Raw genomic sequence first — 15,557 nt, forward strand, 5'->3', positions numbered from 1 at the left:
AATAACCCCCCTTTTTAATATTGTTCCATAAAATGGTTCTAATATGTAGTATTGTGATGATTGTGTGTGTTGTGGCAACAACAACGACAGCAACAACAACAACAACGGCAAAGTAATCATAGACTGAACGGTACTTTAGGGAACCAAACATTTCTCTTTTTATTGCTTTGATTGAAATAAGCTTTCCTGGATTTCATTTTAAAAGTGTTTATCTAGGTGAGTGAATACAGGGATGGGTGGATGTATGGATGGAGGCACTTTTAGAAAAAAAAAAAGATCTGTTATTTATTGGTTCTTATAACAGTTAAGGGTTCTTCCCAAAAGAGCCCTCTGTATGTGAAGATTCCTTACTTGTCAGGCATTACATAGAATCTTGAAGGGTTCAACAACCAAAGAACACTTAAAGACTTTGGATTCGAGATCCACTCAAGAGGAAGGATAGATGGATGGATGGATGGATGGACTTTATTGGTCCCAAAGAAAACCATGGGAGCTGCAAACATCATGAACATTATTCTTTGTTTTATGTTTCTTATTTTTAGCCAAAGCAGAGCGCAAACCTAAAAAGCTATGCCACTTCAACATGGTGTGAAAAGGATGGATGGATGGATGGATGGATGGGTAGCTAAGGGTTTTTTTAGTTAAACTTGGAGAATATTTTGGTGTTTCCTTGAAACATCCTTATAATATGATTAATATTTCTATATAAATGGATAGATCTATGATGAAAGTTCTCAGTTTCTTAAGAGTTCAACCTTTTAATAATATCTGTGAAGAAATAGATTTCTTTTTCAATGAAAACGAATGGATGGATGGATGGATGGGCTTCATTGTTCCCAAAGAGAACCATAGAAGCTGCAGTACCAAACATCATGAACATTATTCCCTAAGCTATCATCCTTATATTTTTGCCAAAGCCTAAAAATCTGTGCCACTTTGACATGGCGTGGAAAAGTTCTCGAGTCATCCTGCGTGTGATTGCATTGGCCTGCTATGTTTCATGGAACAGTTTTCCCGGAGACGAAGGAGAAGGAAGAAAAGAAATAAAATCCTCATCTCTACCGGGAGCCCCGAATTCTTGCGGTGCAAACGGATTTGCTGATGGATCTCCTGCCCGAGCTTTCACACATGGATGCTTCGCTCTCTGCATGGGGGATTCGACTCTTTCTAATCCGAGTCGCGCTATTAGAACACTGGCGCTCAAGGCAGGGGGTCTCACACCACTCTCCCTCCCACCACCAAGCCATTCAACCATGCAGCAGAGCCACGGGCTACGAAGCACAGAGAAAGAAGGAGAAGCGGGCCTGTGGTCGCATGTGCCTTTTTTTAACCAATTAAAAAGAGGCTAAATAAAGCAGGAGTTTGTAAAAACTGAATCCATCAGCCTGGACATGTGGAACAAATGAGTCGCCCTCTCAGCGGGAGCCGTCGTTCCCTTTATTTGTTCGCTTTTTTCTTTTTCTTTTTTTTTTTTTTAAACCTGAAGGGTAAATGCAGAAGCGGTCACCGCACTTAATGATGCATCCCTGAAGTTTTTTTTTTTTAAAGAGCGAAAGAAAAACCTTAAAGATGTCCTTAAACACTCAGCGTGAGTTCAGATTTAAACGTCCACGGCGCTGGACTGACGCTGTGGGTGTGAATTCACCTCAAAGTCCGCTTCTGGAAGTGTTTTATGGAATAAGAGTATAATAAATTAGATTAAACGAAGCGGCATTGATCAAGAAATGCAACTTGTGCGTTGCAGAGAAGAGTTATGGCTTTAAAAGAAAAAGGCTTGTGTGTATCTGTAGTCATGGCAACAGGGTAATGTAATGAAGTGAAGAAGGGATGCTGTCGCCACTGGGAAGTTGATAAAGTGTCAGAAGTTCGCTATAGTTTAGTATTTTTTTTTTACTATTTATGAAATCTCTTAATGGCGCCTGATATGATTATTAACATACGAGCTTAGTCGGTAATATAACAACAGGATACGCTGTTAGCTTTCCCCCTGATTTTAGTGTTCATTTGGAAGGATTTCCAGAAACACAAAGAAAAATGTGAGCAGACAGGAAGTGGCCTAGAAGCAATTGGTGTTTTCTTCTCTCGAATACTTTGTTAATATTGTTTTGGCCTAAAGACAGACAAATCCCCAGGGTTTAATTAACACTCACAGCAGTGTTAATTAATCTCTGTCCTGGAGGTCTGGAGTCCAGCAGAGTTCGGTGGTTTCTTTGCTCAAACACACCTAATAAACCCTGCTATTTAACTGGTGAGTCAAATCGGGTGTCTTGAAGGAGAAAAATCACCAGCCGAGCCGGCGTCCAGAGCTGCGAGGACCACAACCGGATCTCGTTCAAAGCCGAGGTAGAAAATGTTTTGGTGAATGCTGGGACGTGTTTGACAGCCCTGTTCTTCTTCCCGGACCCCTCAGCGACATCCCTGTGAAGGATCGCCGCGCCACATTGACAGTTTTTATGTCTTCGTGTAAACAAAGTGAGAAATAATCGTTGAGATAATTTGGCTCTGCGGACCTGGTGATCAAGGAGCTTGCGGAGAGAGCATGAGACTCGCCGTTTGTTCTGTGACATGACTGATGGATGCAGATGTTCGAGCTGAGACTGGGGATGGGCTTTTGTGTGTGTGTATGTGTGTGGCTTACAGAACACTTCTTAAACATGAAGCAGGGAGTGCAGGTTGGTGTTTACCGCTGCATCCTGCTGTGCACCTATTCTCCTCATCACAGGGGGCGGAGAGAGACATGGGAGACTGAATGCCTCATCTGAACATCTGCAGATGCTCCACACAGGGTCCCGCAGGTCTATAATAACCTATTACCTCCATCTCCGACACACACACAAAAAAACAACATACACGTTTAAACGACAATTAGACCCCCTGCATGCCTTATCTCTTCACCTTTGCATACCTTCCATCCCATTCTGCTGTAGTCATCTCTTCTGCAGTTCAGTGCTGGTGACTCCATCTCTGTGCTCATCCTCCAGAAGTAAGTGCCCCCTACACAGTTACTTGGATATGCAATGTCTCAGGACAGTATCTGAATTAATGTTTCTCAAACGCCTCCTTCGGGATCAGATTGAAAATCTCGGTCCTCATGTCCAAACCTGGGAATATTTAGTAGCTTGAATTTTGTATAGACGAGCGGTCCGAGACTATCTACGTGTGTCTCTTCAAGCTTTTTCGCTTTGATGGTGGAATTTTCTCCAGGATTTTAGTCAAGATGATCTCAGATGAGATCGAGGATTAAAGACTACATGACGTAGTTGTCAAACAGGAACATACGGCTGTGTTTATTCGATTAAACTGCATTCTAAACAAGATCAGTCTAGAAAATAAAGGTATTATATAAGGTATTATAAAGGCAGCCTGTCCACAAAGACTAGTAAAGTTTAATACCTTTATTTCAGAGTGCAAGCTTGATGCGTCGCTGAAGACTGCTTGTAAAGGGTGCCAATACTTTTTAAAATAGTGTTTTGCAAAAAAAATAAATCTTGGATGTGTCGCTTAGCTTGAAACATCACTGATATGTGCAATTCAATTCTATTTTATTTTTATGGCACTTTTAACAATAGACATTTTCACAAAGCAGCTTTACAGGAATATATGTATCCATCCATCCATTTTCCATACCCACTTTATTCCTAATTATAGTCACGGGGATCTGCTGGGGCCTATCCCAGCACACATTGGGTGAAAGGCAGGGGTACACCCTGGACAGGTCACCAGTCCATCACAGGGCCACATATATAGACAGACAACCACACACACTCACTCCTATGGACAATTTAGAATCACCAATCAACCTAATGTACATGTCTTTGGACTGTGGGAGGAAACCGGAGTACCCGAAATAAACCCACACAGGCGCGGGGAGAACATGCAAACTCCACACAGAAAGGCCCCTGCCTGTTCGAACCCGGGATACGAACCCAGGACCTTCTTCCAGTGAGGCAACAATGCTAACCACTAAGCCACCGTGCTGCCGGAATATATGTATATATATTTAAATTTCAGCCTAACGGCCAAGCTAGAGAAGGCAATGGTCAGGAAAAATCTACCTAAGATAATTATATGCATTATATGTATTTATCTATTTATGTTTGGATGAATTGAGTGTATATTATTAGACAATATGGTTTAATTTATTTATTTTATTTAAGGAAGTTATATTATAATAGTATGTTGCATTCTCATATCTGATTGGCTGTTTTCGTTTCTATAGCAACGACTTCCACATGGCTTGGCAGGTTGTGCTTTAATAAATGTCTACTTGTTATTGGCAAATTGGTGCTGTATATGAAGAATAAAAGAAAAACACCTCTAACTGCACTCCAGCAAGTGTTTTGGGTCTCAATAAAATGTTTCAGAATCTAGAGCAGTTTCATTTCATTTGTAGATTCATACATTGTACACACATCCTAATACCAGTCAGTTGAAACAAACAGGAAAGGGTATACTGTTCTAATCACTGTAGCTCTCAGAGCCTGAAAATCTTCCAGAGCTGAAGCAATTTTTGATCCAGAAATTACCACAGCGCAACAAGTGACACAGACGGATTACAGCCTTTAGCACTGACTTTCCACACAAACCCTTTTACAGTACGACATCATGACGATCCACATCGCCGCTGTTGCCTCGGATTATTTTTCTTTTCTTTTTTCTTTTTACGGCCGGTTCTCCGAGCGCTACAGTATGACTGTTCAAACTGATGTTGGCATTTTGTGCCACCCTTTTCGCCGCCGTTCTCGCAAAATGCAATCCTGACCATGTCTCATGCACCTGTATCAGGAAATTGGTTTTCTATATGTCTAAAGAGCAGGTTATAGGCAAGAGATATGAGAAGAGGAGGGGAAAAAATGACAGTGGAAGCTTTAGTCCTTTCATTTCAGAGCAGCCTGGTCCAATTTCACAGCCTGAATGGATAAAAGAAAGCGAAATGGATTGTGTAGATTGCAGTTTTGTTTTATTGGACTCTTTCTTTTCTTTTTTCTTTTTTCTTTTGGTGTCATTTTACAGTGTCAGACTCACGCTCTAATAGATTCCCCGGTTCTTTGCAAGCAGCTTGTAGTGGCATCGAATTCGCCGGTTGTTTTCTTCTTATTTTCTTTACAGACAAAGGTTTCTAATAAGAGTAAATGAAATATGCCAACGCTGGTGGGAAATTGATATTAGAGAAACATGGCTTTGAAAGAAAAAAAAAGACAAGACAATATAGAAATGTAGAAAACAGTGTGGGTGGGATGCATGGAACTGTGCAAATTAGCATAAAGCATATAGAGAAATCCATAAATATGCAGAAAGAGAAGTAAGATGAACCACCAGAAAATGTGCATACATTTATTAAATACATGTTTGCTCAGTATTTGTTGAAAAATCTGAGAAGATAGATGAATGAATGAATGAATGAATGAATGAATGAATGAATGAATGAATGAATGAATCTTTTGGGCATCTAGCTGGAAAATATCTCTTAGCTCTCATAAATGCAATTATTACAAGAATTTTATACAAGCCTGTGCAGATGTTTTTTTCTGATGGATGTGATTTGACAACATCTGGAAGACTTTTGGAACAGATGTTCGTGGTCGTTTCATTTCAAATACTCACTAATGAACTCATCTGGGTGAATACTGTGTCTCTTCTAAGAGTGACTGTGTGTTTTCTTATTATTTTACTTGATTAGTTACTAATCTGTTGCTCTTGTCCGACCTCTCTTCAGCTCATCTGAACACTTCCTAATAGACAATATTCATAATTCTGCTCAGAATTCATCATTTAATGGATGTAAATTGCGTGTGTAACTAAGTATTATAGCAAGTGGAGAGCCATATATGTGAACAGGAAGTCGAAACGTCTCTGCAGTAGAATTTTTAATCCCTGTTCCATTCCCCTGTTATTAAATAAGAAAGCTGGCGAACTTCAAGTCATGTTATCGGAGTTATTTGATGATAAATACAAGAACCTGATGTGACAATGGTAAAAATGTGTATATCTGAAAATATATGACTACAAACGAGCATTTTGCGTATTAATTCATTCATTATTAGCGCTGTCCTTTAAGTTAGCCCATGTGCCTTTCAATGTGCTTTTACGTCTCCAAAAATGTCTCCAGTTGCTTTGTCATTGTATCTGTAAATGTATCGTGTCCATTTTCACCAGATTTTCACAGGAATGTTGACCAGAAAGGACAATGTGAGTAACTGACGCTACATTATTCACTCGTACACATATACGGCCATCGATTCATACATCTTCTTAGGCCTTCATTCATGGTAACTTGAACAAAATCCAATCATTATCATCGCTTTTATTAGTTTTTATAAATTTGTAGAATGTAGGTTAAAATTTCAGTAAGGAAATACCGAAAGAAAATCACAACACTGTACTTTGTCTATATGCTTTATTAATATTTATAATGCAATTTAATGCTTTTTTTTCTGTCATTTTGTCTTGACAATATTTCACTGATGGCTTCAATATTCACACTTTAGCTATATAAGTCTTTATAATATTTATTGTGAATAAATAACACTTCTCGGAGTGTTTCTAGAAAGTAGTGAGGTGTTTTATTTTTCAATGAATCTTCTGCTTTCTCTGTGACTTTATTTAGCCAGTAGTGCTACATGAAGAGAGTATAATGAAGTCCCACGTCTTTTAATGCACTATGCAAAAATATGTACACGGCGCAATCTGATTGGTCAGTGAAAGACGTTTCTGGATGCTGATTGGCTGATGCTTGTTTCCGGGACACTCAGATCGACCGGTGACGTTTTTCCCAGCCGCAGTGAGACGGACTGGGCGAGAATGGCTGCCGGTGGAGGTTAGAGTTACACGGTTTTATTTGTTTATATCTCTCTTCCAATGTTTAAAGTTATTTGTTTATTTTTTAAACGGAGTATGAATTATGTTTAACATGCCACGATTTTGCTCTGCCATAACGGTCTGTTAGGGTTTAAGGGGATGTTGTTTCGAGTGTTTGTGTCGGCTGAAAAAAAAAGTACAGACCGGTTGCTAGCTAATCCAAGCTAAGTTAGCAAAACTAGCCTGGGCATATTAGCGCTGTTGAACCGGCCACGTCCAAAACATTATACTCTACTAACTATCGTGAAACATTTATATATATGTATATATACAAACTGAGGTTTCTGGGTATTTTTCCGACATGATCTCGAGTAAAGAAGGACAGAAGCCTGTAGCCGTTCTCCTGTAAGCCTTTGTGGATAATGCGCTCGTGAGGTTTTAACAGCTGGAGGTCTCGCTATATATTTTTTCAAAACCCCCCGAAATCCGTCAGGTTTAAGGGTTTCCCACGACGTGTCATTGTCACTTCCTGATAGGAAAACGTTTTTTGGCACATACTAGTCAAAGTCCTGGTGAAACTAGTTTAATTTGCACTTAGTTAGTCAGCAAAAAATCGCCTGCTACCTCGGCTAGCTACCACCTGCTGGTTGTCTGGCTAATTTACAATGAGTCGTTAGCTAGCATGCTGCTGTGTGTGTTCCTGCTTTGCAATAACAACAAAAGAAAGAAGGTGACCGCTCATTATAACCACGAATTTCAAGCCACTGGTCTGTAGTAAAGACCAATTTAAAACAACAAGGTTAGGGTGAAAAATATTGGCACCCCTGTATGAGCATTATTTTCTCAGTCAACGAGCATCCAGGAAAAAGTAAACAGTACAGAAACCCTGATGGAGAAACCATGAGCTAGACTTTGTTATTGAATGAAATAAGCCGCATTGAACTCCTTTTTCAGCTTCCACCCTGATATGTTTATTGATCAACTGGCTTTTCAGAGTGGTATCGAAGTTCTTTTGAACAAAACAGGTTCGGTTTCCTTTAACACCGGTCAAACTGGTTAATACGTGCGAATAAAGAACAATATAATACAGTTATTCGGTGTTGATTAAGCGTTACTCATCCCCAGCACTGAGCGTTGGTGGATTGGAACCCTGAAGAAGATCCTGTCCTGCCTTCGCAGCACTCCCTGTGATGCTGACGAAAGCCATGTGTTTTTGACAAAATCACAGAAGCCAAAGCAAACGTTACAGCTCGCGTCAGTGTTCTGTATTGTTTAATTGCTTATGAAAACATACTTGTCTGTGTAATCGAACAGGTATTTAAATGGAACAAAATTCTGTTTAGGGAAAAACTTCAGAGTAACATATTCTAGATACAGATATAGGCTATCACATGTTGGTTCAAAGTCATTGTTTAATTGTGGCCTAGGAACTAAAATGGACCCTGGTTCTAGTGTCCTGCAGTTTGGGAAAATCCTTATCACTCACTGGGCTGATCTGTTTGTGGAAACCTTTATTATCTGTTTCCATACTCGAGTATGATGCAATGTAATACTCAGGAGTGTGTGATAGGAAGGATGTTGGTTTAAATGAGTTTGGGTTTTTGTGTTGATCTGGTGTCGTAGCTGATCAGGACTCGTGATGAATAACCATCTGTTTAAGTTACAGGATGAAAGATGGACAGAAGGAGAAGTTTTTGTGTCTGTAGATGTCCTGTGTGTTTGAGAAGCTCTTCTTTCCACTTGCTGTTTAATGGTGCCTCTTTTTATCTAGTTAAACTGGTTTAAGTATGATTTGTTAGAAGAAGTGAAATGATTGATTACACTGACTCATTCGTTTTAACCTTTTCTCTCTGCCTTCTTGTTTCTCCTGCAGACGTTGGAAAGCTGTTACAGGTACAAAATGGGACTCCTTCAAGCACAAGCTATAACGGGGTAGACGCCCTGCACGCCTGCACCATTCTCCAGCAGCTTAAAGCCCTGTATGACGAAGCGCAGCTGACCGACATCGTGGTGGAGGTGGACAATGGAGAGACCTTCGCCTGTCACAGAAATGTGCTCGCTGCCATCAGTCCTTACTTCAGGTAGGACATGCTCCTTGCGACTGAGCTGTTTGCCATGGAAAAAACCTACGAGGTCATAGAAATGATAGACATACTTGGGAAATAATTTATTTAAATGATTAGTAAGGAAATGATGGGGAATGTTTTTTTAATGTATAATGTTACTCACAGTTAATATAATCGCAGCTAGTTTCAGTTTAATACAGACATTAGAGAGCATTAGTTCAGTTTTAAGATATGTGGCAATGAAGTACAATCTGTACATTTAATCTGATGTACAAGGCTCAGAATAATTTAATACACTCACTCTATCATTTGATATAAGACACAAGAATGTCAGCAATTAATACGACCGACTAGAAACTTTTTTGTTTGCAAAGTTGTGAAACTGTCCTCACCATGGAACAGCCTAGAATACAAACCTCATAATGCATGACGGCCCAGAATCCTAGAGAATTTGTACTGATGTAAATTATTAAATTGGAAGTGAATGTTGTTGGCTTTGACATTCAGTAACATCTTGAATGCATACAAGTAAAAAGTTGAGAATATTTTTGACTTGAAAGCAGTTTCTGGTCGATTTCATGCCGGTTGCATCAGAGACGACACGCACAAAGTATATGCTAAACTAATAAATTGCAGATTTCTTCTAGAAGCTGAAGTTACATCTGAACACCATTAATGCAAACACTTCTAAATCTCTGACTAGCCACAGTCCTAATTTTTATTTATTTATTTTTCCTGTCACGTCAGATCAATGTTCACCAGCGGCCTTACGGAGAGCAGCCAGCGCGAGGTGCGCATTGTGGGCGTGGAGTCGGAGTCCATGAGCCTGGTGCTGGACTACGCCTACACGTCACGCGTCGCCCTGTCCGAGCACAACGTGCAAGCTCTGTTTACGGCAGCAAGTCTCTTCCAGATCCCAGCGCTGCAAGACCAGTGCGCTCACTTCATGATCAGCCGGCTGGAGCCACAGAACTGCATCGGCGTGTTCATGTTTGCTGACGCGTACGGACACCGGGAGCTCCGCGAACGTGCCCAGGATTACGTGCGCAGGAAGTTTCTGTGCGCTGTGGATGAACCAGAGTTCCTGCAGCTGACCAAGGAGCAGTTGGTGGGAATTCTGGATAGTGACGACCTCAACGTGGAAAAGGAGGAGCATGTGTACGAGGGCATTGTGCGCTGGCTAGAGCACGACCCTGTGCGTCGGCAGCCCTTCCTCGCCGACGTCTTCGCCAAGTGTATCCGGCTGCCGCTGTTAGACGAGGCCTTCGTGAGCCGCATCCCGGCCCCTTTTGCCCTGGCGCTACCCATGGAGCCTACGGAAAAGAGCCGGCAAAACGGTGCCAACGGCTGCCCGCAGCGCCTCGGCATGACCGCGTCCGAGATGGTGATCTGTTTTGATGCGGCACACAAACACTCGGCCAAGAAGCAAACGGTACCGTGTCTGGACACAGCCACGGGCAAGGTGTACAAGCTGTGCAAACCGCCTAACGACCTACGTGAGGTCGGCATCCTGGTCACGCCCGAGAACGACATCTTCATCGCCGGAGGCTATCGGCCTGGCAGCAGCGAGACGTGCATAGATCATCGAGCGGAAAGCGACGTCTGGCAATACGAGCACGCAGGCAACCGGTGGCTGGCACGTGCGTCCATGCTGAGAGCGAGGATCGGATGCCGCCTGGTGCACTGCTGCGGGAAGGTGTACGCCCTCGGAGGACGCGTTTACGAGGGTGACGGGCGCAACGCTCTCAAATCAGTCGAATGCTACGATGCCAGGGATGATCGCTGGATAGCCGTTAGTCCGATGCCTGTTGCCATGGAGTTTCACAGTGCTGTAGAGTATAAGGATCGCATCTATGTGCTCCAAGGTGAGAATCTAGTATTTATTTGGATTTTGTTTAAGCAGTAGTGACATTTCTTTGTGAGATAACCCACAAGTTCAGGAGCTATGGACAGATCACTGTAATGTTCAGTAGTCACTTGTCCTTTACCAATCTATTTCTCCCTCTGTCTTTAGGCGAATACTTCTTCTGCTTTGACCCCCGTAAGGATTACTGGGGCCACTTGTCTCCCATGAACATCCCCCGCAGCCAAGGACTAGCAGCGCTGCACGAGAACTGTATCTACTACATCGGCGGCGTGTGCCGCAACCACCAGCGCACCTTCACCGTGGAGGTGTTTGACCTCGAGCAGAACAGCTGGAGCCAGCGACAGGACTTGCCCTTCGAGCAGGCTGCCAGCCCTTACATCAAAGCAATGATGTTAGGAGGACATCTGCACCTGTTTGTGCGTGCCACCCAGGTCACGGTGGAGGAGCACGTGTTCCGCACTAGCCGCAAGAACTCTCTATACCAGTACGACGAGCAGGACGACAGCTGGAGCAAAGTTTACGAGACACCGGAGCGCCTCTGGGATCTCGGCCGCCATTTTGAGTGCGTCGTAGCCAAGCTGTACCCTCAGTGTCTCCAGAAAGTGCTTTGATTGACGGAGAAATCAGGAAGCAGGGATACTTTGGGTTTTTTTGGTTTGTTTGTGTGTTTGTTTGTTTTAGGAGATGGGGGAGTCAGTAGTTCTGGTCCCCACCTATGGTGCTGTTCGAGTCCCCAGACATGGGAGGAGGAAAGTCTTAAAGTCGAGCGATATTCAGTGACCTCAGAGGAGTGCTTATTTGTGAAGACGGCAGTATTTTTAATCTGTAAGAGACAAGAACAAAGTGTCCTCGCTGTTGCTTGTTTTACAGTTAAAACAAACAAATTCTAAGTGCAATTATCACATTGTTTGTGTCTTGAGCCATTTTGTTTTTTTCTTCTATCTTTAAGGCTTAGGCGGGGGGGGGTGTTTTTTGTTTTTTTCGTGTGCAGTGGAACGCAGTTATAGATGACGTCCTTTTTGCAAAGGATTAGCAGCGTGTGTCGAAAATGACAAAGTAATAAAAAATATATAAATAGCTATATATATTCATACGGGTCTGGTGGGATGAGGTGCCCATCGTTAGGTAGCTAGAATACTGAATAATTAATCTTATTGTTTTGTTCTCTTCTTAAAGATCCTTTAAACCAGCTATGGAGAAACACTCTCTTGGTTTTGTCTTTAATTATTTCGTGGTTATGTAATCATTAATATAGATTAGTCTAATTGTGAGTGGCTGATTTATTTGATTTTCTCTTCATAAGTAACTTTTTTTTTTGTGGTTGTAAGTTTGCCTTTTAACACGTCTCTCTGAAATGCTTTATTGATCGTTTTAGGCTTTTCAGTTCAGGTTTTTTTCCCCTTCTTGTCCATCTCAGCTGCACCTCACAAATTTTTGGCGTTTCTCAGGGCCTCCACCTGCGGAGAGCCAGAGTTCTATCCGTTTTGGTGCTTCGATGCTTCAATGTAACTCATCAGCTGACGCTCAAGCCCTTTTTTCTTTTTTGCTAGAACAGGAGAAAGAATAAAACACTGTAACTGTTAGTTGTGATCTGAGAAATGATGATGATCTGATACGCGGTTGTAAACTCGAACCTCTCCAGCTATATATTTGCGATTTCTTGTTTTGTGTGTTTGTGCGTGTATCACCAGTGCCATTTTAGCGAGGATACAACGTTATCCTCGGCCTCCATATTGGAGTGGATCAGTGTAGTCTACTGCAGAACTGGTGCAGTTTAAGCTACGGTTAAAACAAAGGGTTCTCTCGTCTTCGCTTCTGAGGACACACCATCCCGATTTAGACCTGGAAGAGAAAATCCCAGAGATTAATATTGTTCGCTTCCTGTTGTCTGATTGCTAAGCTCTGAACCCGGCTTTGTCGGATACTCTCTCGGCTGCACGTGTATCAAAAAAACAAACAAAAAAGGTTTGATGTCATACCAGGGCTGTGGAGTGACACCAAGAAGCAGGGAGACATTTATTTATTTGTTTTGTGTTTTTTTTTTTAAAAGATCGGTGCAAACAGGACCACTTTTCACATGCATTAATCTTTGAGTTTGAAACAAAGAAAAAACCAGACGACTCTCCTTTCTAAAAGGAGGCCTCGTAAAGAAGCAGAATGTTTTAACGTCTTTAACGTGCATTAGGTATGAGGTGTGAGAGGTTCCAGCTCATCCTGGATGTTGGCTTGTTTTGGGAAAACATCGATATGTGAAGCATCCGTTCATCATCTGGAGAATTTTAAGAAAGAAATGTTATTCGGTGCTGCTTTTATTTTTTCCTTTTTTTTGACAATCCTGTACAGAGATACGCTTTTGTTGTTTGTTTTTCTTTTCTTTTGAAGCCACTGGGTTAGCATTATTTGCTTTGTTGATTGTCAGTTCCTGTGGCATGCTGATCTTGCACTACATTTACGCTCAGTTTCAATCGCAAGCTCGACTTAATCACACACACACACACACAGCAAAGCCATTACAGAACACCGATCTCTTCTTTTCGATATTAGTGACCGCTCTGCTCCACGCCCCGGGGACCCCGCGAGGACGTGATGACGTGGCCACACGCTTGTCGAATCGGTGGTGGAAGCGCACGTGCCGTATTCTCTGGAGTTTTCTCGTTCGGAGTCGTCGGATCTCTGAAAGAGGGATGGAAGCTGTATGAGCTTAGCTGGTGCAATAAGTTGCCTTTGGTCAAGACTTCTTTGTAAACAAAGCTCAGTAGCATGAGAACCAGAACCGGACCATTCTCAGGATAAATTACTGATTAATACCCAGTACTGTATTGACAACTGTTTGATATTCATGTAAAATACTGTAACATGTATAAGTTGCTGTACTTGCACAGTTCTTTTTTTTTTTTTTAACAGGATTTTATTTACTTTATCTTTTTTCGACTTGAAATAATAGATGTGTTTTTTTTTTTTTGATTTATTTCCATTTTACTAATGAGTGATTTATTTTCTATTTTAAATCCAGACGTGAGTAGAGTTTTTTTTTTTTTTTTTAAACACACACTCTTGGTTTAATGGTTGTCCTCGCTGATATCACTTCACCACAACCCAAAGCATTACAGACACTAGAAGAACTGTAACAAGTTTTATCTTTCGGATGCACCGGTCATCTTGTCAAAATGTATAGAAAGCTTCGAGTGTGAGCTACACTTATGTTGTCCGCTGCAACTTTAAAGCCAATCAACCTCCTTGTCTGTGTGTACATGGCTACATTTGACATGTTTGTTATATTTTATTTTATTCGTAATTTTTTTCCTTTTTGTGTCTCTTTTTTTTTGTTTATGCCTGGTTGTATGGTATGAGAATTTGTTAAATATACTTTGATCTCTACTGTGAAATTCACATTGCACATAATTTGGAAAATAAAATAATTGGAAAAGAGTGTTGTGTATGTTCGTTATAAAACATTAAAGCAAACCTGAATCCATCAGATTCAATGCTAAATAGCAGATAAGTATGAATTTTTTATTATTATTATTATTAATTATTTCTGTCCTCATGAACCGTTCAGAAATCACTTGTGCCCTGTGCATGGGGGCAGCATCGTCCTGAAAAAGAGCACATCAAACCTTGCAGTTTTCTGAACAATATAACAACGTGGTCATTACAACGGCCCAAAATTGAGCTTTTCCGGAAATTGCCTCAATCATAACGATGTAATAACGAAACTGTAATTAAAATGTAATAACTATGCAACGACGTTATTACAGTGTCCCGAAATTAGGCTTTCTGAAACACGGCAATGGTAATAACAATGTCGTTGCATAGTTACTACATTGTAATTACATAGTTATTACATTGTTATAACACACTGCCAAATTGGCTTTTTTTTTAAATCTGGCTCGATAATAACAATGTCGTTACATAGTTATTACATTGTAATGACATGGTTATTACAGGGTTATTACAACAGAAAAAAAAATGCTGGCATAATGTCGTTGCATTGTAAATACATACTTATTACATAGCATTGCAAGCAATTAAAGATGGCTTGTGATGCTGCGTAATAACTGCCCAGGACCTTTAGCTCACCAGCAGGGGGCCCTGATTCTGTACGCTTCCCAGGACAGAACAGACTCCACCCCCTGCTGACTCGAGCCATTAGGGCCTTCAGCCAAGCAAGTTTTTTCTTTTTTTTTTAGGGTTTGTATTTTACTTTGTTTTCATCACCTACACACAAACGTGTGCTTTATCCAGAAACCCCTGGACCTCAAACCATGAGCACACTGAGACATCCACTGACCCGCTCACCTGGATTACCCAGCACAAGCTATTGAAGTAGCTCGATTCTGAGTGCTCTTGAGGGAAGCCTTCATCTCCCGCCATTAAGAACTGCTTCTAATCTTTGTCTCTTTACTAAAGCTGAGCTGAGTTCACTTGCAAATACAAAACAGATGACGTGACAACACTGACACTGGCCAATTACATCACGGATATAATGGACATCAGAGAACCAAGGACCGTATCAAACATTCTGAATGGGTTTTTTTTCTCCTTTTTTTTTTACACTTTCCTGGGAATTCTCACGATTTGGAGTCGGAAGATCTGTAGAATATTGTTAAAGAGTTTAACTTGTCTCAGAAAAGCCAATGGTTAACCCGGTGGCTAATCTCAGGAAGACGGCTGTTCCTGTGCTGCTGTTTGTATTGGAGATCGCCAAAAAAATGCTCATGTTACGACACGAAACAGGAAAAAGAAATCATTCGGCCTATTTCAGGAGCTAGTGGTGCACAAAAACACTCTTACCTTTAACCTTTACTTTCTACATCCAGTTACAT

The 15,557-nt window shown here is 41.3% G+C and overlaps 1 protein-coding gene across 2 annotated transcripts; it reads left to right on the forward strand.

The window, feature by feature from the left end:
• Window positions 1–6,701: 6,701 nt before the first annotated feature.
• kbtbd8 (kelch repeat and BTB (POZ) domain containing 8) lies at window positions 6,702–13,776 on the forward strand. 2 transcript variants are annotated; one of them, XM_058374065.1, is made up of 4 exons: window positions 6,702–6,817; window positions 8,672–8,879; window positions 9,612–10,729; window positions 10,879–13,776. In XM_058374065.1, exons 1-4 carry the CDS (start codon window positions 6,730–6,732, stop codon window positions 11,340–11,342), a joined length of 1,878 nt encoding a protein of 625 aa, XP_058230048.1. In that variant the 5' UTR covers window positions 6,702–6,729; the 3' UTR covers window positions 11,343–13,776. The 2 variants fall into 2 exon arrangements, with proteins under 2 accessions (XP_058230048.1, XP_058230049.1); XM_058374066.1 differs by lacking the exon at window positions 6,702–6,817 and adding an exon at window positions 6,849–8,551.
• The last annotated feature ends 1,781 nt before the right edge of the window (window positions 13,777–15,557 follow it).

The sequence above is a fragment of the Hemibagrus wyckioides genome, linkage group LG21 (assembly GCF_019097595.1).
Source record: "Hemibagrus wyckioides isolate EC202008001 linkage group LG21, SWU_Hwy_1.0, whole genome shotgun sequence".
Classification (NCBI taxonomy): Eukaryota; Metazoa; Chordata; class Actinopteri; order Siluriformes; family Bagridae; genus Hemibagrus; species Hemibagrus wyckioides.